The sequence below is a fragment of the Ischnura elegans genome, chromosome 1, assembly GCF_921293095.1.
Source record: "Ischnura elegans chromosome 1, ioIscEleg1.1, whole genome shotgun sequence".
In the NCBI taxonomy this organism is placed as follows: domain Eukaryota; kingdom Metazoa; phylum Arthropoda; class Insecta; order Odonata; family Coenagrionidae; genus Ischnura; species Ischnura elegans.
The window spans coordinates 73,406,506-73,434,057 of NC_060246.1; the positions used below are offsets into that span (position 1 = coordinate 73,406,506).

The 27,552-nt window shown below is 39.4% G+C and overlaps 2 protein-coding genes across 3 annotated transcripts in view; one reads left to right on the forward strand and one right to left on the reverse strand.

Moving 5' to 3' along the window:
• Positions 1-27,552, forward strand: part of LOC124154651 — a 238,672-nt gene that overhangs the window by 45,673 nt on the left and 165,447 nt on the right. The gene's annotated exons all lie outside the window — the stretch shown is intronic.
• LOC124163521 (ankyrin-1-like) overlaps positions 5,527-27,552 on the reverse strand; it is a 39,708-nt gene continuing 17,682 nt past the window's right edge. The window contains exons 1-4 of one of the 2 annotated variants that reach the window (XM_046540485.1): positions 19,080-19,515; positions 18,833-18,981; positions 8,813-9,017; positions 5,527-8,725 (exon numbers count right to left, since the gene is read on the reverse strand). In XM_046540485.1, coding sequence (XP_046396441.1) covers positions 6,200-8,725; positions 8,813-9,017; positions 18,833-18,981; positions 19,080-19,298 — 3,099 coding nt within the window. In that variant the 5' untranslated portion in view covers positions 19,299-19,515 and the 3' untranslated portion in view covers positions 5,527-6,199. Of the gene's footprint in view, positions 8,726-8,812; positions 9,018-18,832; positions 18,982-19,079; positions 19,516-27,552 lie in introns of those variants that run through there. The other variant, XM_046540491.1, reaches the window with a different exon arrangement.

The window sequence follows — 27,552 nt, forward strand, 5'->3', positions numbered from 1 at the left end:
AAACATGCTAACAAAAGCTTACCTTGAATCAGCCAACGAGACCCAACACGTGATCTCATATTTCATTTCAATTTTCGTCGTTTCCGCAGAAGTTGTTTATCCCTCTTGTTCATGCTTGTTCTGAGAGCTTTTCCTCCAAATACGCCCATTACCGTACGGGTGATATTATTTTTATGATCGTAGTTTACTTTTACCGATTTAGATGTTGGCATTGAAAGCTGGAGGCCAGTAATGATTCCCTTATAAAATAAATAAAAGCGAACAAACTATGTATAAATCCACCAATTTATTTTTGTGGTACTACTAGTTTCGACGCAGCGGCGTCATCATCAGGTACAAAGGCTACAAAGAAACAAACATCCTTATATATCATGTGGTATCGGGAGGAAGAAGGTAGGTGGAAGGGGTGGCTGGGAAATCTGAGGTGTGTGATTGGGCGTTGTGGGAGGATGGTGAGAGTTGGACAGGGGTGGGGTGTGGAAGACCGTTGGTCGGGAGTAACGGAAGGTTTTTGGTGACTAAGGTAATGACGGGGGTGTCCGTGGGAGTGGGGGAAGGGGAAGGATTATGGGTTGTTGGTTTTTCCGTGAGGTTCAGGGAGGCTATTAGGAGGGGGGAAAGGTTCTCAAAAAGGATATCATTAAGAAGGGGACGTTTCTTGATGAGTCTTCTAATCTCCAGCTCTTCTAGCTTGTTCATTCTTCTGCCTTTTTCCTCCCTGTGCAGAATTTTTGGCATGAAATCACTGTTGTGGTTCTCCTCCCACAAGTGCTTAGCAAAGTGGGATTGGGAGAGGTTACAAGTCCGAAAACTCCTCTTGTGTTCCTCCGCTCTCTTTCGGAAAGTGCGGCCCGTTTGTCCGATATACGCTGCAGTGCAATCATTACATTCCAATAAATAAATGCCACTATTGTCCAATGAGTCACTCCTTTCCTTAGTGTTATTAAATAATCTTTTCAGGTTATTGTTGTTATAAAAAGCAATCTTGTACAGGTTTTTAGGGAAAAGGTTGCTCACTTTTTGTGATAAAACACCGTAGAAAGGTAGCTTTCTCCACTTAAATTTTTCCTCCTTTGAGTCCCTTTGCCTGAATAACATTTCTTGTGCTCTTAGGGAGCGTTTTTTTACGAGTATTTTATCCACAAGAGATCTGTTATAACCATTCGTTGCTGCTATTGCTTTGATCGTTTCCAATTCCTTATTGAAGTTCTCTTTCGATAGGGGGATATTAAGAAGTCTATTTATCAAGAAGTGAAACGTCGACAACTTTTGGGAAATGTGATGGCGGGAGTCACTGGGGATTACATGATCAGTGGTGGTGGTTTTTCTAAAAATAGCAAATTCAAAACACTTAGCACTTTTGGAAAGTCACATCAAGGAAATTCAACTTACCACTCGCTTCTTTTTCACATGTGAATTTAATTCTGTCACACTGGTTGTTTAAACTTGTTTAAAAAAATGTCTAATTGTCTTTCGGTGCCCGTCCAAATTGCAAAGACGTCATCCACATAACGGAACCAGCAATAGATATTTTTGGTGTTTACCGAACCGCTGTTGAACAGTTTTTGTTCAAAATCGTCCATGAATAGGTCAGCCAGGAGAGGTGACAACGGTGAACCCATCGCTAGCCCTTCCAATTGTCTATAGTATTCACCATTGAATTTATATTTATTTAGAGAGAATTTATACATAGTTTGTTCGCTTTTATTTATTAGAATGAACCTCCACAAAGTTGAGCCTGTTACGATAGAAATGTTTCCCTTATTGGGGTCGTCCATGGATAGGTCGGAGCAGATCAGAGCATGGATAGGGCAGAGAGCATTTGTATTTCCTTTGGAAGACCTAACTTCAGCAAATATCTATGTATAGAAAAATTTCATGTTTCATTTTTATATACCATAATTTCACTACATTTCGCCAATGAAGAGAAAAATATGATATCAACTACTCTACGGGTTTATGCGAGTCTTATTCAATTCCCAATATTTTTTGGCATTACCATAAAATCAATACACGGATCCATTCCAATCCATTGGAAAGTACCACTGTGACGAAATCATAATCTTTTTTTTGCGGGGCCTCAGATATACAGACTGTCCCAAGGGTCGTGTGTCATTTTTGACCTGTAATTTTAGTAACTTTGCATCGAGCAATATTCATGAAAATTGGCATACTTATGAGAAAAGGTCCTAAGTTTTGTTGAGTGTAAGCAAAATTTTACAATTTTGACCTTTTGACCTCACAATGTGTGTCCGAACCAAACATTTGAATTTGCCTTATTGGGTTTCAATGTAAATAAAATCGAGAAAAAAGTCTTAATTTCATTTACCAAGATGATATTTCTTCGGTTTTCGGACCCTATAAACCCGAAAATAACACTTATAATTACGAAAATTCAACCGTTGACCCATTAAGGTCACCGTCAAGGTCATAAGGGGAGCAAAAAGAATAGCATACAAACAAAGGTGTCGATCCATTGCTTTTATAGGGTGCCCAAGTCATTGGTAATGTCAAGAAACCCGTATTATTCTCTTATTGACCTCTAAAGTTAATACGGAGGTCAAACGTCATAGAGGTAAACGTCCGGCCATCGTGACAACCAAGGTGTCGAACCGTAGGTGTTGAAGGGTGCCAAAGTTGGTTTTTCAGTTCATAGATCCGTATTGTTGATTTTTTGACCACCGAGGTCTCCATGGGGGTCAAAGGTCATAGAGTTTAACGTCGGGCCATCATGACAACAGACGTGTCGAACGATAGGTTTTGAAGGGTGTCAAAGTCGGTTAGGCAGTTCGTAGATCCGTATAACAATATTTTTAACTCTGTTAATATATAGCATTTCCATAATTTGTGAAATTATGGAAATGTTATGGATTCAGCGAGCCAATTTTTGTATCGATACAAAAATCGGTCTTTGTATGGAGAACTCTCCGCCCATTTCCTAAGGTATGGCCATCAGATGCGTTTTGCCAGGAGGTCATTGTGAAATTTCAGAGCACCAGGGTCTTGTCTTAAACTCAGCCTCCGTGATAAATAATGCAGCAAATATTTTTTTCTGGGTGCATGATTTTTTCCCCAATTTCAATATTATTTTATGGATATCAAGTCGTGTTATAATGTGGGGTGGTATTTTCTATTAAATGGCGGAAGGAGCCTATGTAGAATTTAAAAATAAACAATAAATTTGTAGGACCTCTGGTTATACAATGTCCTAATGAGTACACGGGGAGAACGTGTGGTAAATGTGTAACAAACATAACATTAAAAACTAGTTGAGGGGGAAAGGAGCAAATTTTAATCACAGCTTGAGTTCATCAGAAAATGTTGCAGTGACTGCGCTATCAACATTTGCAGATTCACCTGATATCGCCGCACTAAAAATACTTGTTTGCCGTTTAAAATTACGTCATTTTGTACAGATTCACAATGAACTTTCCGTACGTGTTGACCGCTTGGTTGAAGTTGGTGCGGCTGAGGTCACTGATGTTTTAAATTCGCCTTTATTCAGAATTAAGCATCGTGAGTTTATACTTCCGCGCAATATCCCTTCGACGCTATCCATTTTCAAATCAATTGACCTGTTTGAATTTCTCTTCTAGGTTTATGGTTTTTCTCGATAACTTCATGATTTTTCTACCAGTATCCCTATTTTCTTGCCATTGTTCTAACTCTGTATGGCTCTATCGAAATCACCTCCTACCGCTGCACTGAGTTCCTGAGACGCAGAGGGCCTACGAATGCTGAGTGCAGTGGCGCAGCGAGAGGGGTGGGGGGGTTTGGTGGTTAAACCCCCCCCCCCTCAGAGAAATATTTAAATTTAATCCATTTTACTTAATTGGGTTGATATTACCAACAGAATTGTGTAATGATTAATAAAATATCCCTCAGAAACCCGTAAGACTCACCAGTTTGAACCGTTTATCTTAAAATTCCGCAATTTATTAATATCGCACCTACCGCTTATCCTGGTGGGTATTCCATACCCCCACACACATCGGTATTAGTTCCATTTAAATCCCCCCAGCCTTAATTCCCGGCAGCGAGGGAATGAAGCCATTGTGTTTGAGACTCTAGAGCGGACCCTTTTATGTGTTAATGCTATTCATACGCTAGTCGGCCACCGCTACATTTCTCCTCCGTGAATACCGATGACCTTGAAGGCATAAGCGTGGACCCTCTACCTCATGGAAGTCAATCGCCCGATAACCTAAGACGGCAAAAATTACGTCTCAAACCGTATTGCTAAAAAAAAAACTCATTTCCACTTTCTCCACGATTAAATAATGATCTATATAACTTTTGTCATTCTGTTAAGGAAAAGAAATAATGAACTTCGGTAGGACTGATCTGGACCCAATGACGAATAATGCTTTTGGCCATTGTATAGCAATTGATTTCGATTAATATACAAACAAAAAAGAATATTTGACACAAGCAATACTACCAATATACGTAAAATGATACCAATTTCGCGTGTACTTAGCGCAATTCACGATTTATCTCACGTGTTATCATGAGAGCGTTAGTTTTTTGATTAGGCTACGCCGCGTTGCGATGTTTCCCCGAGGAACGAATTTGCGCTAGTCGAAACTGCTCTACGCGAGGCATGGGTGTATATGCAAAGAGGGAAATTACAATGGGTGGGAATGGCACTGCAACTTTGCTCCACTCTTCTCATGGCAGTCAGAATAACAGCTGACTGCTGTTTGAACCTTAGCTATGGAAATGGTTTTTCTCGTGTAATGTTCCTAAGAAATTTTGTCTTTTCCTCTGATAGTCCATGCAGAATTTTGAGCTACTTTAGCCAGGAAGTTGGCTATAGGTGTCATCATATTAACAGTATGTAACCTCAGTTGCCTAGCCAACCAACAGTGACTTAGACACCTACCTCATGAAAGGTCATGGTTAGTGATGCCAAATATGACTTTTGTGTGACTTTATCCATCACACACACACGCAACTCCACAGAGTTGTTACAGTCTCATTGTCAGGGATGAGGAAGAAAAGGAGAGTGGAGGAGGTGGGGCGAAGGCAGGAATGGAAGGGTGCAATGGATGAATAAATAGAGGAGACAGGAGAATGGGAATCTAAGGAATTAGGTAAGAGCTCATTCCTTAGATTTCCATTCCTGATTAACATGGAAAAAAACAATTAACATGGAATACTAGTTTAATAATGACTCATACTTAGTTATCATGAAATAAAATTTGAGACACTTATTTCTGTTAAGTAAGCATCTCAGTGATTGTTTGGCAAGTTACAGAAAACACGCATTCTATAGAAAATGAATTCCCAACAACACAAAGAACTGGAGGTGTACTGCAGAGAGTCACACAGACGCATTTTGCCTGAAGAGCGAGTCGCACCGGAATGGGTATTTGAGTGAAGAGGGGGAGTTACAACTTATTAGTCATACAATCCCACAGTGAAGAGTAGATATCTGTAGCAATTATATACATATACTTAATACTTATAAAATAATGTTGATAACAAAACTGAAATTGAATAAAAGATACATAGAAAAACATTTAATAACCATTCTTTTATTTCTCAATTATGACAAGTTTACAATTAGACCTCAAATTCAGAGTCACTTACAGTGTTCTGGTGCACAACGTAAAATCACACAAGATCACTGGAGTAACAAAGAAAATCATTTATTACTTATTCTCTTCTTTTATTTCTTAAAATTGAGAAGTTAAAACATGGACTGCAAATTGAGTAGCACTTGCACAGTGGTGGTGGACAAGGTAAATTCACTCATGAACAACAAATAAAAAGGGAATTAGTTGTCATTAAGACATTAACACAAGGACAAAATTAATACTTCTGATTCATTTTCAATGAGGATATAGACTTCAGCTAGTACACTTATTATTGAATAGAATCATTCTAAATCTTCTAGAAGGGAGTCGTTAACAGCAGTTAGGATTTTTACATTGAATGGATACAATTTTTTATTAGAAATTGTATGCTCTAAAATAATGAAATTTCCCACTTAGTGTAATACTTTTTACTATGCAGAATTCCTTCTTCTGCTCTCTCCTGCGGCTAATATGTAAAAAAAATGTTACTACTAAATCGACTCCTGAGTCAAATATAAGCAGTAAGGTAAAAAATTGATGTAATTTTTTGAATGCCCTTGATCCTGGTAACATCATCATAGTTTCATGTAAGAGAGCACTAACTTAAAACTCTTCACTTAATTTTCTAAATTCAGATCTGGACTTCTTATTATTTCTAACAATCTCTTTGCAAGGTTTGAGTGTTTATTGGTGATAGCAACCTGGACTAATGTCTTGCCGTGGTCATCACGAGAATTCATTACAGCTACGCGCTCATCAGGTTTTATTGCTTTAACCTTACTGATAATTTCAACATTACCTTTCATTGAATCCTCAAACAGTTCATCAATTAATTTCAATAGGTTAGTAATATTCTGGTCTTGAGAAAAATCAAGTGGTGTTTTACCTTCCTTATTTTTGATGTTATAAATTGCACCATGTTTCAACAAAGATTTTACAGCTTCAAAAAAGCTTTTTTCTGTAGCAACATGCAACGATGTTGTACTTTTATCTACTGTTTTAGCATTCACAAAATCACTCAATTTATCAAGGCTTACATGTTGTAACAAAGCTTCAATCATTTCTTTATCTCCTTTGGAAGCAGCGGAGTGTAATGGTGTATTACCTTTATTAGTGACTTTAGTAGCATCAGCTCCATTTGCTAGCAAGAGCTTTACAACTTTTATGTGGCCATTATGGACAGCAAGATGCAATGGTGTTCTTCCATCCACGTTTTTTGAATCAACAATCGCTCCATCTCTAATGGAACTCTCAATTTCTGAATAATTATTAACTGCTATAGCTTTAAACAACTTCTCAACCAACTGTAGCAATTTTATGACTCCTGGGTTTCCTCTTCTTTCTGCAAAGTGTAATGGTAAAACATATCTACCTGCATCAGCTCTCGCATTGAAGTATGCTCCGCTCATAAGAAGAGACCTAACTATTTCTAAATTACCAATTTGTGCCCCTAAGTGTAAAGGCGTAGCATTTTGATCCATTTTGGCATTAACATCCGCTCCATTTATTATAAGAGTTCTGACCACCTTAGGATGACAATATTGAACTGCTAAATGTAGGGCTGTGCATTTATTTTGACTTTCTTTTACATGTACATCGGCACCATGTTTTATCAGAACAGTGGTCATCCGATCACAACCCTTCTCTGCTGCAAAATGTAAAGGAGTCCAATTTGTATGATCTAGAGCATTAACTTCTGCCCCCTGATTCAATAGCCAATCAACCACCTCTACATGATCATTGATTACAGCAAAATGTAGAGGTGTAGTACTTCTTTCTGTTTTAGCATTAATGCCTGCTCCTTTCTCAAGCAAAGATTTAACGACTTCTAAATTACCATCATATGCTGCACAATGTAGAGGAGTCCACCTTTTTCTATCTAGAGCAATAACAACTGCTCCGTTTTTAATCAAGAAATTCACTATTTCCAAGTGGTTGTGTTCAGATGCCAAATGAAGAGCTCTTTTACCATCATCCATCTTTGCATTTACATTAGCTCCTTTGGCAATCAAGCTCTCTACTATTTTTAACGAAAAACCATTATATGCTGCATTATGCAAAGGAGTCCAATTCTGATCATCCATAGCGCTAATGTTTGCTTCATTTTTGATTAAAAAATCACTGACCTCAAAATGACGTTGCTGAATTGCTAAATGTAAAGGTGTAAATCCTTCATAATTTTTAGCATTAACATTGGCTTTATTCTCAATTAGTAGCTTCACTACTTTTAAGTGACCATTCTGAGATGCTATATGTAACGCTGTGGTATTATTGTGGCTTTTAGCATTTACATCAATTCCCTTCATGAGAAGAAGGGACTTAACCACTCCAAAGTGATTACGTTCTGACGCTAAATGCAGAGGAGTAACATTCTCATAATCCCTAGCATTAACATTAGCCTTGTTTCTTATTAAAATGTCTACTACCTCAACAGAGCCATATTGAGATGCTAAATGTAGAGGTGTAATCCTGTCACCTGTTTTGACATTAACGTTTGCTCCTGCTTCAAGCAGAGCCTTAACAATGTCCAATCTACCAGTTTGTGCTGCAAGATGTAAGGCTGTAACGTTCACATCCATTTTATGGTTACCTGCGCCTGAAAATCCAGCATTAATATCAGACCCATGTGAGATAAGAGCTTTAACTATCCCAAGATTACAATTTTCTACTGCAGAATGCAAAGGTCTTGCTCGATCATCATTTACAGCATTAACATCTAATCCCTTTTCAATGAGAACATTTACTATATCCAGATGATCACTCTCTGCTGCCAGGTGTAAATGTGTATTAAGTTTATCTGTTCTAGTACTAAGATCTGCTCCATTCGCAATCAAGAGGTTGACAATATTTAAATAGCCTAGCTGGATTGCTAAACTTAAAGGTGTAAAGCCGTGAATGGCCTTATGGCTTACATCTGCTCCACGAGCAATAAGAAAGTTAACCCTCTCTAAGTGATTTTCCCTAATTGCAAAAAACAGTGGCGTAAAGCCACCATTTTTAATCTTAGAGTTTATATCTTCAAGATTAATCATTTTCTGCAGCTCAGTTACCACATTTTCCACTGGACGGCCACAATCATTATCTGAGGAAAGCAGTTCCATCTCATAATCACCATAATAAACTCCAGCTGAGCACTCATTGGCCTGAAGGATAGAAAGAATCAAGGTTCATACATCTCATTAAGGATAACATTGCTATCCATTTAGAATCCATTGATACAAAGAGATTACCGCATCATTTCCTGAACTGGGTAGTGTGGATTGGTCTCTTTTCCGAGATAAAGTTTCTGCCTTGGCCTGCATATCAGAAATTTTAGATAAATCTTGATCTGTTTTTCGGCGGAGTAATAAGCCTTCATTGTAATCAGACAAGATATCTTTACTTGGAAGACTCTTGGGAAAAGTTTCATTATTTATAACTTCTTTCTTCATAGTTCTGCAAAAAATTAATACAAAATAACACATTTAATGCATGAAAATTATGTTATCTCATATACAAAGAAATGATGTAAAAAATTGATAAAAATCAATTTAGTTACATAAATGCTGAAATATACGCGAGACTAAATTAGCATGAAAGTAATTTTCAAAATGACAATTCCAGGCAATTGCTGCAAAATAGTCAGCGACATATTTTCATGGAGTCATCCGCAAGTGTAGCTAATGAAAAAAAATCCTAACAACAGCATCCATTTTCTTAAGATAGGATTCAAACCTGGATCTCTCAAATGGGAGAGTGATTTTCAAGGCAAGATAAATGATAGATTAATATTGTTCAGAGGTTTGGCTCAGGTTTATATATCCAGAGTTACTGATATTTGCCTATCTAACATCCTCAGAGGATTATGAAAGATGCTGTGCTTAAGATTGTCCATGACACCTCCTGGAGGGCAAGTCGGTAACTTGGGGCGCCTCGTTTGGGAGAAAGAGTTCTCGCCCAAAATTGTCTCCCGACCCAAGTCGGTAACTCGGTAGAGAGAACTGTTTCTCCCGACCGGATGGGAGACAACTCGCTCCGATGGGTAGTATGAAAAATTTCTAAGGCGAATCTGAAATTGGAGCTTGATTTATCGAAAAATTAATCGTGTGCCATTTTAAAATGTTTTTAATTTTATGTAAAATTCAGCCATGCAAATATTTTCTAAATTGAATACATAATAACCTCATTATGACTTACCAAAGTCGGGACTACTTTTTTGACTGCGCGCAGTGATTCCTCGCTTGCAAGCGGTTGCAAGGCTAAATCCAAGTGCCGGTAAATTTTGCTTGTCACCTTGTTAAATTCTTCATCTCATGTCAATTACAACCTCACCAAAGTTGAAAATTAAGAGTATATTTCAAATATGAATACAGCTTTTGATCGCTGCTTGCAGATTTGTGCAAACATCTTTTGTGCCAAAATTGTGTTAATGTCAATGTGACAACTCTCGTAAATCTTCTGCTGATAATCACAGTGCCAGTGGTTGCTATGTACAAAGTTTGGATAGGTTGAAAATTATCGGCTAAGAGTTGTAATTATCATTGCTCCATCGTGATTGAATTGTAAACAGTACTATTACCGTATCGATTAATGTCTGACAGCAATGTAAACATTGTCAGTGTCGTGTTCACCTCCGTTGTTCATCGTATACGTACATTGACATTTCACGATCAAGCTATCAAGATCAAAGCTGTGTGTGAAGTTTCTTTTTCTAGTATATTTACGAATAATAGTGAGAGAAGTCACCTGTGCCTCTTTCGTATGCTAGTTTCTGGCTTTAAATCAGTGAATTAATAGCTGTTTTCATCATAACGAGCTTATAAGTGATATGACATTGTGACATTCGACTATAGTGATTGTAAGTTGTTCGTGATGAATAAAAGAGTGGAAGTGATTTCCAGTTTTTGATTATTTTATTTGCCTATGTCTCACTTTATATTTACGGTGTGTGCTAGTATTTAGTTTGTGGATATTCATTTATTATTGAAGTGCATTTATAGCTTGTGTATGTGTTGACAGCGGAACCGATTCGCGATCTCACATGTGTGCAGACGGTTTTGCTGAGCAGTCGTATTCGTGAAACCAATGAAAAGGTGAAACTCTGTTACATTGTCATGGGACAAGTTTCTTTTAACAATAAGGGCATATCTTGTGTTTCATTAACTATCTATTGCTTTTCATAGGTAACTGCTTAGAAGTTATTTTCCATTATTTAAATTGCTTTTCTTGCGCTCTCTGAATTAGCATTAGCTTTCTAAACCCCGCTACTTAAACGAAAAGAATGAAGAGCTACAGATTATTGCTATTTCATAGGATTGCGGTGTTTTTGTCTGTTATTGAGGCCCTCCAGCTAAGTATTGGTGATGGATTTTCAGCAGGTAGAGAATCGGACCATCGAAGGACGGATAGGACACCCTTCTCCGCTAATGCGGCCGGAAATCTTCCTCCCTCGCCTCAAACGGTTTATTTATATCCCGCAACAATTTCTCACTGGTGGTAATTGCCCCACTTCTTTTAAATGCACCTCATATACGAGCAATAATATTCTATGGTTTGAAAGAAAACACGCCATATTGAGAAAATACAACAAAACACTGTCGAGATACGCACTTTCTCCATGGGAGAAAAAGATACGTCGGGCTCTAGAGGGGGACATAACTGAAGCGCCCGTCTGGGGCGCCGGAAGGCGCTTGAGGGGGCTTACAGACTTGGGTCGGGACACTAGTACTCTCCCAGGTGACAAATAGTCTCCTTTCTCCTGCGGGGCGCGCTAGAGACTTGGGGCGGGCGACAACTCTCACGCAGGCGCTTCACGAATCTCCTTTCTCCCATTTTCGGGAGAGAACAGAGTTACAGACTTGCCCTCCTGGTGATACCTCGAGATGCGAGTTTAATTCGTTCCCTAACCTTGCTCATAAGTCTATTTGCTCGTATCTCAATGCAGTTGTCCCCTTTGAAATTAATTAAAATGCCATTTATTCATTCAAGCCCCTAACATGCTACCATAATTGGTTTTGATATGTGTTTTTCAATAAGAAAAGTTTGCATATTCATAAATGACAAATACTCTATAAAAAATTATAAAACCAGTTTCATCCCTTTACATTCCCTTTCATTAAGTATATTTGAATTTTGGTTCCTTAAATGTAACTTACACAAAACTTAAATGCTACTTTATGCTTTAATTTATTCACAGCTTTTCTCTTCACTGGTTTTTGCCTTTTTTGCTGTGTGAAGTACGGTAGTCGGCCGTTCCTCGTGTCTCAAATTTCGCTTGTATTTCAAAGTGAAACTTCTCTCGCTCGACGCTTCAGACCTCAAATACCTCATATGTTAGGGCAGTCGCTACACCTGTGACGAGCTAGCAAATGCACTGCTAGCATTCGATGGCTTGCATGGAAACCTATCCGGCAGTAAGGGGACGTGCGTTAAGCTGCTGATGCCGGTGGCTGGTTCAGAGGCAAAGCTGCCATGATTCTTCGCGTATATCAGGCCATCAAAGAAGGGTAGTTGTCTATAGACCTCAGTTTCAACAGTGATTGGATGTTGGGGTGTCTGTTGTTCACAAGCTCCAGCAGGGTGAAGGCAGACATAGTACAGGACAATATTTAACATGGAATCTTTCTCAGCCCTGAGGACGGTACATAAGGAATCTAATAAAATGCTGGCAGCAATGGAGATTTTAACTCTGAGTAAAACCATAGAGTAAGTGTATACTTAATGTATGGTAAAACCCTTCAGAGTATCCATGCCATCTGCCTCAAAAACCTGAAACAGAACATAAGGCAATAATGATGTTTCCTGTGTGAAATTATCTCCCATTCAAAATGATTTAGAATGATTATTTCGGACACAAAGCTCTTAATTGAATAAATTGATTCTTATCAAATATAAATGCCCAAAATGTAGCAATCAAGTCATGAGAATGCATGTTCTCACATTTCAACAAAGAAACACTGGGTCACACTATCATACAGGGCAAAACACATGTGCTGAAAATAGACCAATTTATATTACTCTCTGTCATTCCAGTCCGGCTATTCCACTCATCGTATGGCTGGGCGAAAAGCCAACATCAACCATGACTACGGCCTCGGGACATATAGTCATGGTTGCTCAAAACCTTGGGCTTCAAGGAATTCTCATCTGAGCAAAAGGCCATAGGTCAAGGGGTAGCAGGGACCTCAAGGCTGTAATATTATGAACTGCCTAGGAGGCCCTTATAACAACAATATCAAATAACATTTCACAACAAAGGAGTTATAAAAGGAATTTAAGAAAAGTCATCAACTACATATACACCCATGTCTCGTATAGCGCAAGGGATGCGTTCCTTGGGGTCTTTGCGCTATACGAATTTGCGTTATACGAGAGCGTTTTAACATAGGGAAGATAGGGATGCGTTCCTGGTAGCATAGGTCTTGGGTATTGAATTTCCTCTAAAACATCTATATTCCCATAAAAGCCTTTGAAAACATTATTTCTAGAAATATTTATAGTTTAAAACATCTTTAAAGATAGTATTCACACATTCAAAGACTTTTATTCACGTTAAAAAAAAATTCTTACGTGCTTTCGAAATTCCATCCTGTCGTGCGGGTGGGCTAACATCTGCTTTCTCAGGGGATCGTAATGCGTTGCCGGGCAGTTGACGATTTTTCAAACTAGTCTACAAACAACTATTGTGTCACCCAGGCCCTTTTGTCGCTCATCGAAATGACAGGAAAATGCTACTTTAAATGCCATTTCATAGCTAGCGGAGTTTCTGAATGATAAATCATTTTAATTTGAAGTCCTTCGAGTCATTAGCAGCTACGTGAAACAGTCTTTAAATGCCTTGAAACCTGACCCAGGTTTTCCTTCCCTGAAAATGAATGAACGAGAATGCATTCTTTTCCAAAAGAATATCGTCTCGTCATCACTAAAAACTAGTTGAGGGGGAAAGGAGCCACTTTCAATAACAGCTTGGAGTTCATCAGAAAATTTAGTGGTGGCTGCGCTATCAACACTTGCAGATTCACCTGATATCGCCACACTGAAAATACCTGCTTGCCGTTTAAATTCTGGAACCAACCGGAGCTTTCACTAAATGTCTCGGAGCGATTACCACTCTCGTCTTTTTGCACTGATTCACCATGAACTTTCTGTATGTGTAGACCGCTTGGTTGAAGTTGGTGCAGCTGAGGTCACTGATATTTTAGCTTCGTCTTTATTCAGAATAAGGCATCGTGAGTTTAAACTTTCGCGCAATATCGCTTTGACACTCTCCATTTTCAATGCCATTGACCTCTCTCAAGTCCTCTTCTAGGTTTATGGTTTTTCTTGATAAATTCTTGATTTTTCTACACTCATTCCTATTTTTCGCCATATTCTCTTGGTTTTTACTCTGTATGGCTCTATCTAAATCACCTTCTTCTGCTGAACTGTATTCCTGAGACGCAGAAGGCCTAGACTGCGGGGAGGGAACGAATCCATTGTGCTTGAGACTCTATAGCGGACCCTTTTAAGTGTTGATGCTATTCATGCGCAACTCGGCCACCGCTCCATTTCTCGCCCGTGAATACCGATGACCTTGAAGGCTTTAGCGTAGACCCTCTACCTGGAAGTCAATCGCCCGGTAACCTACGACGGCAAAAATACGTCTCAAACCGTATGGCTGAAAAAAAATTCATTTCCACTAGCGCCATGCTTAATTAACGATCTAAATTATTTATTATCATTCTGTTAAGGAGACAAGATAAATCTTCGGTAGGCCGGCTATCTGGACCCAATGACGAGTAATACTTTCGGCACTTGCATAGCAATGGATTTCGATTAATATATAAACAAAAAAGACGATTTGAGGCAAGAAATAATATTAATATGCGTAAATTGATAGAAATTTCGTGTGCACTTAGCGTAAGTTCACGTTTTATCACGAGAGCGTTTAAGATTTTTGATTAGGCTACACTGCGTTGCAATGTTTCCCCGAGGAACGAATTTGCGCTATATCGAAATTGCGCTAATCAAAATTGCGCTATACGAGACATGGGTGTATAGGCTGCTATTCTGGATAAGCGTTGCAATAAATAGCATATGCTATTCTGTGGGTCATTATTGCAACGACCCCGTATTATGAATGGAGGGGTGTAATAATTTTGTTCGGAATGGCATCTGGCTATTTCGAGGCTCCGCCTCTTCCCGTACGAAAAACTTTCTGAATAGTTTTCGCAACCAATGAGGGAGAAGATATTTTATACATTTTTCTGTATTTTACGGAATATTGACTTGCAATTATAAATAATTGCTTTATTTACATTTAAAAATTATATTAAAACCATGGATGTATATAATATGCTTTGAAAATCTCATTCAGGAAATCAGCTGTTTGTTGTGGTTGTGATAATTTCACAATGGCTTCAGACAGGTGGGATAGGTCATAATTTCGTAGTTATAATGATGATTTATCGGGCATAAATAATGAATCAATTACCTATATCCTATCGGTCCTTTATCGTGCTATGCGAAATAATCATTGAGAGCTAAATATGTTTGATTTTCTTCGTAATTGTGTTAGGCTTCGAAGTCTGTTGGTTTGTTGCAAGTCAAAATAAATGTGTATCAACTTTTATTGTATTGCTCGTGACGATATCGCTTTACTGTATGAAGTAGAAGCTTTCGTTTCTAATGTTAGCTTTATATAATATGACTCCCTAATTTCAGTATTCATTCTCTGTTTAGGAAATGAAGTAGGTGGCAACGTCACAGCTGTGCTTTCATGTATTATGATGGAATAGTATTGATATTTCAGCTGCAGATGTGGAAAAAGCAGAGGGAGGTGATGGTGAATTTGAGGATGAATGGAACAGCTGTGAAAAAGTGAATCTAACAATAGTGAATCATGTGGAAAGTGCTGTTGTGTCACTTCCCAGATAGCACAAAGTAAGAGAGTTAACCGTTTATTATGGTTTTCTTACGGAAAAAATTGATAAGCAGCTTATCGTAAGCTAAGGGGCTCATATAAGGCAAGGACAAGATGTTAGGGAAGAATAGGTAAGGAATGCCATCAAATATCCTCGGGCAACGTAAGTCGCTTCTGTTGGAGTGCCAAAGGCAGCTGAACAGCGTACTATAAATGCTACCCCAGTGAGAAATGGATCATCGAATCTACGTCAAATCTTCGTCGATTCGACGACTATAGATCGATATGTGGTCAACGTCGATTTTATTTGCTCAATCGACGTTTTTTCGACGTGTTATTCTCATTGGCCAGCGGGGTCAGTGTGTTGATTGGCTGAGGGGAGAACTTAGTGATGTAGTTTTAATGTCTTAAAAATAACGGTGAGACGCTATTACAACATATGAGTCTTAAATAAGAAATATAAAATTAAATAATTATTTTATTTATCCATAAACATTAGTTTTAATCTACGAGAACAATCTTTGATTCCTTTTAATTCTGTAACTTGACCGTTGAAGTTCGATTGCGTGTATCAGTTGAGCCGAGTTGAGCTGTTAGTTGTCATCAGTCGTCATGCTGTTAGTTCTTCGCAGTAAACTCAGAACAGAGACATTCGGCGCCGTATAGAAAATTTATTGTCGCATTTATTTTGCGCGACAAACTTTGCTAGCTCTAAGTCCTGTTATTGGTATTTAAAATCCTTCTGAAACTTAATGAGCTTTTGGATTCGTATTAATCATGGAAAAAGGCATTCCGTGGCTTAGTAAAGAAGGCTTCACTACGTCTTCCATACTTCGGAATTTGGACCGTCTGCTTTTGGACCGCTGTATGACAGGTAGGATTACCTTCCCCTATTTAATGTGTTCAAGATTTCCATTTTCACACATTTGCCACATACGCCGGACCTTCTGTTTGCGTCCAAGTTCTTACTTCTTTCCTGCGTGGTATGTGATATGCACAAGCTTGGCTTTGTGACTACGTTTACCTCATTTTGATAGCTTTATACTCGCGTCATAGATGTCAACACCTCACATTTTTTCTCAAGGATTTCTGATTATTATTGAAGATGAATACGAAGGACTTAAGATTACAAATTACCATTATGAATTTATTTCAGCCTTCATTTGTTTAGACTTTACGTGCTCGATTGAAATACGTCGTTGGCGCAGCAATAGATGCTCTTTATTAGCCGAAAAGATGTATATTTCCGCATTTATTAGTAGGAATCGCAGGTAAAAAGACGATATCTCGTCGACATAGAAAACTCGTCGATGGTGTCGACGTAGAAAACACGTCGATGGCGTCGACGTCGAAAAGACGTCGATGGCTTTGACGTCGAAAACACGTTGATTTTCGGACCATATAGACATCGATCGATGTGTTACCATCGACGTTTTATCGATGAGTACTTCGACGTCGAATCGACGTAGATTCGATGATCCATTTCTCACTGGGTACGCGGTTCATCCCAACATGAATTTAAAGGCTGCTGGTGAAATTAAGTGAGTCTTTATAAGGGCTTAACAACTGATTACAGATTTTCCCGTAAATAGAAAAAAAATTAATAACTGCAAGTGACTGGCTAGTGATGATATAAAGCATAACACAATTACTCTATCCTCGCGGCGGAAAGAAAAAAAAAAAACGTATCCGATGCTCCTCACTCTAACCACTACACCACGGCAGCTGATAAAGGAAGATGGTGTAGTTACCAATTTAAAGTTTAACAGGGTTCCCACTCTAACTACATTATAAAATTCACGTTTTTTTCCAGGTTGTCACGGTCTATATGTCATCAAATTCATGGTTTGTAGATTGGGCATTATATACTTCGTTCACTTTATGTTTGCGGGTGAGCTTTCGTGTGAGTCCGGACACCCTCGGATGATTTCGCTGATAAGGAAGGGGTAGTAAGGAGAGAGAGGGAGAGAGGAGGAGCCAATTGTACATAGCCGTCTTACTTTGTGGCTAAAAATGTATGAGTCATAGGTGGCCACAGGTATTTTGACCACGGCGCCGAGACAATATACCTACTCATTTGGAAGGCATTGGGGATGATCCTTTCTCAGAAGCCCATGACATTGTCAGCTACCGAGCTGAATGAGGCACCGTTTGTGGAAGGCCTACTTAGTCACATACAAGGAGAACGCGTGAGGTTTGGCAACACAGCTCCATGAGTTTAGTTAGTGCTCTCTTACACAATTTTTAAAATGGTTTACTACCAAAAAATATTTGTGTTCGTCATGCAGAGATAGTTTACAGCAAATTGATGGAATGTAAAAATTGAAGAAAAATGTGTATCCTTCCTCATCGAATAATGTTTACCTCCTGGTCAGGGCTTCCTCGGAGTTTTGCTTTGGAAAGACCCAGTCCATTGGGTTCTCTACCGCAAACTATCAGTTATGTCAAGAAAAAATGGAAGTTCGCTGTAAAGAACCCTACAGACCAGATCACTGCCAGAGGCGCATCGAGGGGGTAGTTTGGGGGATTAACCCCCCCCCCAATGCTCAAGAGAAATTTTTAATTTTAATCCATTTTACTTATTTGGACAAGTATTACTCATAGAATAGTGTTAAGATTTATCAAATATCCCTCAGAAAGCCGTAAAACTCGCCATTTTAAACCATTATTCTTCGATTTTTTCTGGAGGAGGGCCCCAGCAACTCCTGCTTACCCTGGTGGGTATGCAATACCCCCACACCCGTAAGTAATATTTTCGCCTAAACCCCCCCCCCCCCTTGCCATAATTCCTAGTTGCGCCTCTGATCACTGCGATAGTTTACACATTTCTTTTCTTTCCAGAGTGTAGACGGGTCAAGGTATTTAATTATTTAATACAGTTAAATAGTCTAAATTATATCCTGTATTGATTTTCCTTTAATGTTGGCAAATTACATTCAAATGAACTTTAGAATGAAAGTTTGTCGCTATTAGAATAATAATATTTGCGGTTTTTTTGTACAGCTGGTTGCATACGTTCATTGCTTCGCCATGATGGGTGACATATTAAGAGGTCACGAAATATAAGTTTGAAAAAAAAAAATATTTTCCGTATGTTATCGGCAATAGGATATCGAGGTAAACTTTTAAATACCAAAATCTGTTGAAAATATTTTTAAAAAATCGTCTCTCCGAACATTCTGGATTTTATCCGCCGCATGGAATGTGTAAATACGTAAATGTGAAAATTGTTATGGCTGACTCACACAAGTACACAAGTGATTGCATGCACTTTTTAAGCGACAAAAGTCACTATACATAGAGTGACCGATTTGCCACCGAGAAGATCACTATATAGTCTTTCCTTGCTTGATACTGATTTTTAACTTACGTCATTTCCGCTTGCACTGATTTCATTTGCAGATCACCCATCTTTCTCACTTTTTCCTTAGGTAAGGCTTCATCCAACTGTTGTAGGATTCCCTTCTCCAACGTCTCTTGATCATACACAGAAACTGCAAGTTCTTGCGATTCTGGTGCCTGAGGATGGAATAGGAACGGTTCAAAAATAAGTCATATTCTCAGATTAGTCAGTATTAAAACAGCATTAAAAGATATGGCCAACCAAATACCCATACCCGTTTCTCTATAGGAACACTCTTGATGCTGTTCATGTCATCTTCAGAAGTGTCAACGTAGTCGGGGGTACATTTCAATGACATACTAGAGGAACTTTCTCTCTCCACTGTCAAAAGAGCTTCTGGGGCTCTGTCAGGTCCGCTGTCACTCATTCGTAGGTCGTGTGATGTGCCTTCCTCGAGGAGGCTCAGAATTCTCGAATATATCCCTGGGTCCATTGGTACGCAAACTTCCCACTAAATTTTGAGTTTCATTATGCACTAGCATACAGGCGCTTTCGCGGTTGATAATGTCTCTCGGTCCGCAAGGAAAAATGTTCAAGACAATGAGTGCGCTCGCGGGGGTTTCTAAGAGAACTGCGCAGAGCTGTGGAGAACTGCGCACTAATTGTGAGTGTCCTCAAGTCCCGTGGCCTTGGCCGTTGGTAGAAGAGCACCGATTGGCTGCCGGCGTCCAATCACGTTGTTTCAGTGCACCCATCATTTGGAGGGAACGAGCCTCGCGTGGTAAGGGCAATCCTTCCCCTCCCCCGCGGGAACTCTGGTTTTTGCGTCCGCACGTGACAACGGAAATCCTTCGTCCCCCGAATTATGAACACCCTTTCCTCTGGCAAAGCTCTCGATCAAACGGTTTCAGGTTTCAGCGCTGTTGATTTCGAATCGCAGTATCCCAGTATGTATTGAACCAACTCCGCCTCTTACCCAGGTTATGGCGGGCTGAGGTTCTGAGTCGAGTAGTCGAAACGTCATCAAAGCAGTGCTTAATTTCGGCCGGAAAGGCGTCACCTCTCAAGAAAAATAGGGTCGTGTCAAAAAATATTGTCGCTTTTTTATATTAGTTTTAACATGATTCCTCTGAGTAAATTTTAGTAAAAGTTATAAAAAAATCTGAATTTTTAGGGGGGAGGCTCATATTTAAAATTGTGTGCATTAATGTGTTGGCAGGCTAAAATTAAAAAGCACTGTGGCAAAACTGTATGCGGGCAAGAAGTTTTGAGAACATTTGAATGTATGCAGGTGGGAAACAAACATCTGTGACTTGGAACACTTCCCCCTACTTTTGGACCCCCCCCCCCGAACAAAATTCCTGGCTACGCCACTTTTTGGGGATCATGCCGGAAAATGTTTTTTCATGACTCCGCGATTATCATCGTCAGTCTGACATGCTTGCAGATTACAAGATCCTGTTTCATCAAATGATACTTGGAAAATGTAGCGTTGGCTGAGCAATATTGAAATCATGTTATGTGAGCCGCATTGGAGAAAAAATACAAGCTTCCCGAAAAACAGCATTTTATTTTGCTTGCGTATTATTCGGCTCTGTATTGATATACGATAATGAATCAACGTATAGAATAACGCTACATTTAATATTTTTATGTCAAAATATTCTCTTAGCGTGTACGTGCCTCCTAATCGGCGTGATGTTGTTCCGCGTAATCAAGGTTCAGGCCTTCGAAAGCTTACCTCGATGCCGGCGACCAGATCTTCGTGCTGCCTTCGCTCGGAGAGGTTTTCTGTCCACCCTCGTTAAATTGTCATTTATGTCGCTCAGTGGCGTAACTAGGAATATGCGTTCGGGAGGGATTAAAATTTGGGCATACCAGGAAATTCCGCGGGAAATCATCACAACGGGGAAAACAGACAATATTTTTCAATATTTTTTATTTCCCTAAGGCTTTGGGATGTATTTACCCTCCTCATCCCCCCATAATTACGCTATTGATATCGCCAAGTCATTGTGCTCCCTCGGGTACTTTCCATGATGCCGACTTCAAAGTAGCTGGGAGTGACGCCAAGCTGCACCGAGTCATTTTGCTTTGAGCAAGACTCATTCCTGTGGTTCCTGTCCATTCTTCCGTCTCTGGAGGCGACCTTATCTACCCTCCTCCTACCCTTTCATCTCACGCCCACTAATGTGGCGTTAATCGTCACATGCCGTATCTCTGTCCTCGTCAGACTCGTCAGCAATCCGCTCACCCCAATACAGAAGGTATCAGACTGCTTCTTCCCCGTGCCTCACTCTCTCCCTCGCTCAGATATCTTCACGCGTCACTCTCACCTTGCGCGTTTCCCGTGATCCTTCCGGACATTTATCGGCGCAGTCACAGTGTGGGCTGAAATATAAAAAAAGCTGGCCAAAAATCACTCTAGGTTTAATTATTGCATAACTAAGAAAACTTTTTGCGAATTGTTTATTGTAAGGATACAATGAAAGTTATTTAGGATGATTTAGTCCACAATATTGCTTGTGAGGGCAATAAAAATTAAAAATATGAAAAAGTTATGCGAGAACCATAATTGTCAGGGTAACTAGAATATTTGATAAGGGAAAGATATAATTACTTCTATTGTTAACAACGTGTAACGTATCTAATAGCTTTTAATAAGGCGAGTGATGATTGAAAATTGATATTGAGTCTTTTAAACTTGAAATTTTGGTCCTTTAAGCGTAGTAATGGAGAAGAATATAATTAACGAATAATTTTATTTCTGATTGCCCAAAAACAAAGGCGCGAATTCTGAGCCAGAGGATAAAAACTCCTCCTATTCTAAAATATTTTCGCTATTCACTGGAAGACCTCCTCTGGCAGTTTGTTACTCCAATTGCGGTTAATACCGCTCTCAAAACTACTGAGATGCGGGTAATTAGTTCCTCCGAAATTCCTGGAAGAGCATGACACTATTAGGATTGTCGGTTACTAACAGTTTTCCATGTCACGCAAAAATAGCATACAAACTCATGATTAAGAAAACCCACCGAGTTGACAAGTGAATTACATGAAGTAAAAATACTGTTAACATTTCCACTATATTTTTAAGAAAAGTTTAATAAATATCAACTTTAGACCATTTTAAATTTAAACTTCCAATTGCTTACATTATAATATTTTTGGGAATCAAATGCTCTATATATGACTTATCATATTACTGAAGGAACTCTTAGAATTTACCTGAAGTTTCAGCTGATAGCGAATCACTTTCATTGCATCCATAGCTGGGCAACTGCATTGTTAATGTTCTTCGGCACAAACTTTAACAAGGAACACTTAAGGGAGACTGATGTTGAGCACTCGGCTAGAAATTAGCGAGCCAATCGCATAGACGGCATATTTTGGGAAACCCCAATTTGTAGAATGGCAACATTTTCACATGTTCAAAGTAAAAGAACAAATCTGGTTACATTAAGGGGTGGCAGCCGTGGACAAAGGCCTAGGGGGGCGCGAACCGTTAGGTTTAATGTCGTCCGAACGCGGCTTCCGCGCAAACACCCGATGGTAAAACAGTCAGAAGACGTACATACCGGTAAGACACAGCAAAATATAATTAATACGTTCAATCAATCTAAGATTTAGAGAAAATTGAGTTTCTCAAACGGACTGACAATGAGACGCTTAGCTCCCGAGTGCCTACCCCATGTAATGCGGGTCACGGGTCGTAGAATCGCCCGACGTCATATAGCTTTACCACGAAATAACCGTAGGCGGCCAAGTTGGAGCAAGATTTTCCTTTTTTGCGTCTAATACATAATATAGACTTCTCTCTAACTCTTGGTGTAAATATCTCAGGAGTGGCAAGCGGCGGTAACTATTTACATCCTAGCATTGGGTAAAAATTAACGTAAAATAATGATATTTTAAACTTTTTTAAAATATATTAAAAACAATGAATCATACAAAATTTCGCTCTTAAATAATTAATATAATGATATTATAAATAAATATCCTAAAGATTTTCCGAATTATGAATTTTATCCCAATGATTGAAGAACAAACATTGAACTCGTTGAACTTGAACTCGTAAAAATTGCGCTCTTTAGATTTCATAGATTTTTATTTAATTTTGGCGGGGTGTAAAAATTAATATAATATTTTTTTAAATTAACATAATTTTTTAATCCCCCATCCCATTCCCATTCTAAAATGATGATACGGTATGCCTGGTGCGAAAGGAAATTGTCGATATTTTGATTTTTGGCCAGCTTTTTCGATTTCTGCCCACGGTGCGTCGCGACGCGTGTTTCGTGATATCCGGCCGAGTGGTAGGTGAAATCTGGCGCGGTATTCAGCGCTTTTGTTCATATTAATGGCTTCCCTCGGAGGAAAAGTTAAGTAAAAAGCATAGAGTTAATGATGACTGCTAATTTCCGGGTTCTCCAGCCGCGTCTGTCGTTTATGGTTGACTACAGTTTCGGAAGCCATCCTGCTTCCGTCTTCAGGTCGAAGGTGAGAATTTTTCATTTTTTGCCGTCTTATATAGCACTGGCCGATCTCCTCCTGTGCGCTGATTGGTCAGAACTCTCTTCCAAACGTTGCTGATAGGGTAGCCGTTGTCCCTGTTAATATTTTGTCTTTTTTGTAAATTTCAATTGCTTCCCTGATTTGCCTTGGGTAGTAGCGACTCTCTTTTGGCACTATCTTCGCTTTTTCGAATTCAATGTTATGGCCGGCCTCACTCCAAACATGCTCTGCAATGGCTGACAAGTGCAGTTGTTTTTTATTGGTACCTAGCTCTCACATGCTCCTTCATCCTTGTACCTGGACCAAAAGATCGTATCCCGCAGGCACTATGCGAAGGCGTGTACACAGTGCCATGCTCCTGCGGAAAATCATATGTTGGCGAAACATGCCGAGGAATGGCGACAAGGATGAAGGAGCATGTGAGAGCTACCAATAAAAAACAACTGCAGTTGTCAGCCATTGCAGAGCATGTTTGGAGTGAGGCCGGCCATAACATTGAATTCGAAAAAGCGAAGATAGTGCCAAAAGAGAGTCGCTACTACCCAAGGCAAATCAGGGAAGCAATTGAAATTTACAAAAGACAAAATATTAACAGGGACAACGGCTACCCTATCAGCAACGTTTGGAAGAGAGTTCTGACCAATCAGCGCACAGGAGGAGATCGGCCAGTGCCATAGGCGGATCCAGGGGGGGGGGGCTCGGGGGCACGTTGCCCCCCCCCCCCCCCCAGACCCTCAAAAATATGCAAGATTTTTAATACGGTCCCATTATCATTGCATTCGTTTTGTATTGCGAGGTATCCTTGTGCCCCACCCAGAACAAAATCCTGGATACGGCCTTGCTTGTGCCCCTCCCAGAAAAAAATCCTGGATCCGCCCCTGGCCAGTGCTATATAAGACGGCAAAAAATGAAAAATTCTCACCTTCGACCTGAAGACGGAAGCAGGATGGCTTCCGAAACTGTAGTCAACCATAAACGACAGACGCGGCTGGAGAACCCGGAATTAGCAGTCATCGTGAACAACGCCGCGGAAACCTACGCATAGAGTTAATATTACTATATAAGTAGAGTATTTATGGTAAAAAGGGTGCTCTAGCAGGTGCAGGGATGGCAAGTAAAACGAAACGAAAATGTTTCGTCTCGACCCGAAGGGGAATGAAAATACGAGGCCTAGGTTTAGTTTCGTTCCCGCACGAAATTAAAATCACCAAGGAGTTTAGTTTCGACCTGGGACGAAACTTTACTCCCGGGAATGAAACTAAATTAATCGAATCTCCGCTGCTCATAGTTAAGTTTCTATCCCAAAGGTTGGGTGGAGGCAGCTAAGACGGAATAGTTTCGACCCTTACGTTTGACCAGAGAGGGGGAGTCTCCGGTTTGACATAGGTACTTGTGGTGTTGAGCTTAAAAATCAAATGGCCAGTTTGCGTTCACCGTTCTCCTGTTAATAGTAAAAAATGAGTGTCCTATTGAGTGGTAAAAAAATGAGTGTCTAAGATGAAGCACGTGGTACCTACGGTGCGAAACATTATCTGGGTTACGTTACGTCCCAGAGTTTTACTTTAGTTTTTACTCCGATTTCGTTTCGACCCTGAGTCTCGAATAAGTTCCAAGGGTATACATCCATTTCGTTTCGTTCTTACATTTCGCTGCCGGGACCGAAACTATTGAATTTATACTGCTTTTGAGTTTCGTTTAGTTTCTATTGCCTACCTGAGTAGGTAGCTAAGCAATAAGCGAAAGATGGGGCCAACATACAAACTACCGTCTAAATTATTGTAAGTATTAAGTGTTGATTAACGTCTCGGAATATAGGTCTAATAACGATATGGAAAATTATTCCTCTGCGTTTCGATTCATTTTTTGTGAAATTCTTCTTGGCGATGGATGAATATGATTATATTACATTTATACACGAAAGCATGAAAGATATAAAAATATAAATATTAATTTTGCATAAAATAAAAGGAGAGACAAGAATTTTGACTTATCGTAATCATTATAAATAAGGGAAGTTAACTAATGAAATAATATAAAATAGATTTAATTTAAATTGTGATACTTCTTTCTAAAAGTTAAATTCGCAATTGAAGTAAAAACAAAACATGCAAACAAAAGCTTTAGTTGGAATCAGCCAATGAGACCCAACACGAGATCTCATATTACATTTCAATTTTCGTCGTTTCCGCAGAAGTTGTTTATCCCTCTTGTTCATGCTTGTTCTGAGAGCTTTTCCTCCAAATACGCCCATTACCGTGCGGGTGATATTATTTTTATGATCGTAGTTTACTTTCACTGATTTAGATGTTGGCATTGAAAGCTGGAGGCCAGTAATGATTCCCTTATTGGGGTCGTCCATAGATAGGTCAGAGCATGGATAGGGCAGATAGCATCTGTGTTTCCATTGGAAGACCTTACTTCAGCAAATATCTATGTAAAAAAAATTTCATGTTTCACTTTTACATACCATAATTTCACTCCATTTCGCCTATGAAGAGAAAAATATGATATCAACAACTCTACGGGTTTATGCGAGTCTTATTCAATTCGCAGTATTTTTTGGCATTACCAGCAAATCAATACACCAAGTCACTCTCTGACTGGGCTGTGCATTAGCTGTTGTTTTTCGACCTAATGTTTTTGCTGTGGATCTATTCCATTCCATTGGAAATTATCACATTGAGGAAATAGTAATTTTTAAGCGAGGCCTCAGATATATATTTGCGTCGCTTCGTTCACCCCAGCCCACAGGGGCGCAACTAGGAATTACGGCTTGGAGGGGTTTACTTACAACTAATACCGAGGTGTGTGGGGGTATAGTATACCCACCAGGATAAGCGGTAGGTAGAAATTAATAAATCGCGGAATTTAAAAGATATATGGTTCAAAGTAGTGAGTTTAACGGCTTTCTGAGGGATATTTTATTCATCCTTACACTATTCTATTAGTAATATCAATCCAATTAGGTAAAATGTATTAAACTTAAAAAAATTCTCTGAGCTCTGGGGGGGTTATATCCCCCAAAACCACCCCCTCGGTGCGCGACTGCCAGCCCATACACTAGATAGCAACTCGGTTGTAATACTGCCTTACTCGGCCTTCCCTTCTTTGTAAGTGAAGCTACTTACTCTATGCTTATACTCTCTTGTCCGCACTTACTTCATTTCCCGTATCTTGTCATTCCCTTACATTTAATCAATCATTTTATTTTAGCGGTTGGAAATGAAGTGATGATAACCTATGGGCATTTCCATGAAAATGTCAACTTTTTCTCACAAATTAAAATTTAGGCTGGAAATATTTTATCTCTCTAAATCAACAGCTAATTGATTGAATTTCAAGAAATCAATGTTTTAAATATTATCCAGTGCCTTGATAAAAGTGTTCAAACTATACTTCAATTCACAGAGCTTTGAAGATGTTTAAAATCATTGCACTTTGGAGGTTGACCTCGGAGTAATTCGGTCACATGTTAATTATGGGCTTGTTTAGAAGGTATTTCGATAATTAATTTTGCTTCTGTACATGAAACTCACCTTCGTAAATGTTTCTTGATCATGCACAGTCACAAGTTTTCCATTTTTTTTGCATTTTACAAATCAATCGAAATATCCTATTGCATAATTATATCTAAAGGTAATTCCGTCACAAATGGAATTGCCCCTATACAATTTCACTAAATCAAGCAAAACCATCGCCATAAGTATAAATTTCTTGCTTTTCATTCTCTTCGTGTAGTGAACCTGCCAAAGGTGAACGATAATATTTTGTTTTAGTGCCAAAAAAAGGATCATTAGAGCGCGGTCGGTTTAGTATCGCGGTGGTTTAGTATCCTTCTTTTTACCCCGCTCAAATTCGTTCGTTATCGTGTGCTGATGCTGACGATGCGGCGGGGATAATAATTCTTACGGCCGTTTTAGGCTTATCACTAGTGCTGTGCGATAGACTCATCTCGGCGGTCGAGACGAGGATTTTATCTGTCGGCGCGGCGACAGTCTCGCCGGGGTCCAGGGCCAGTTTTAGGATGTGGGTGGCCCATTACGGTGGGAGGCCGAGAGGCCCACTCTTTCCAGGTCCCTTCTCTACTCATTGAGAAAGGGGGGTCACCCCACCGAAACGCCTGCAAAACATTTTGTGTGTGTCCTCTTTTTATAGTAGTTTCTATCTTCGATTCTTGGTCAAGAACCGGCATCGGAAATGAGTACTTGCCATGGTGAAAAATCGATTCCGAT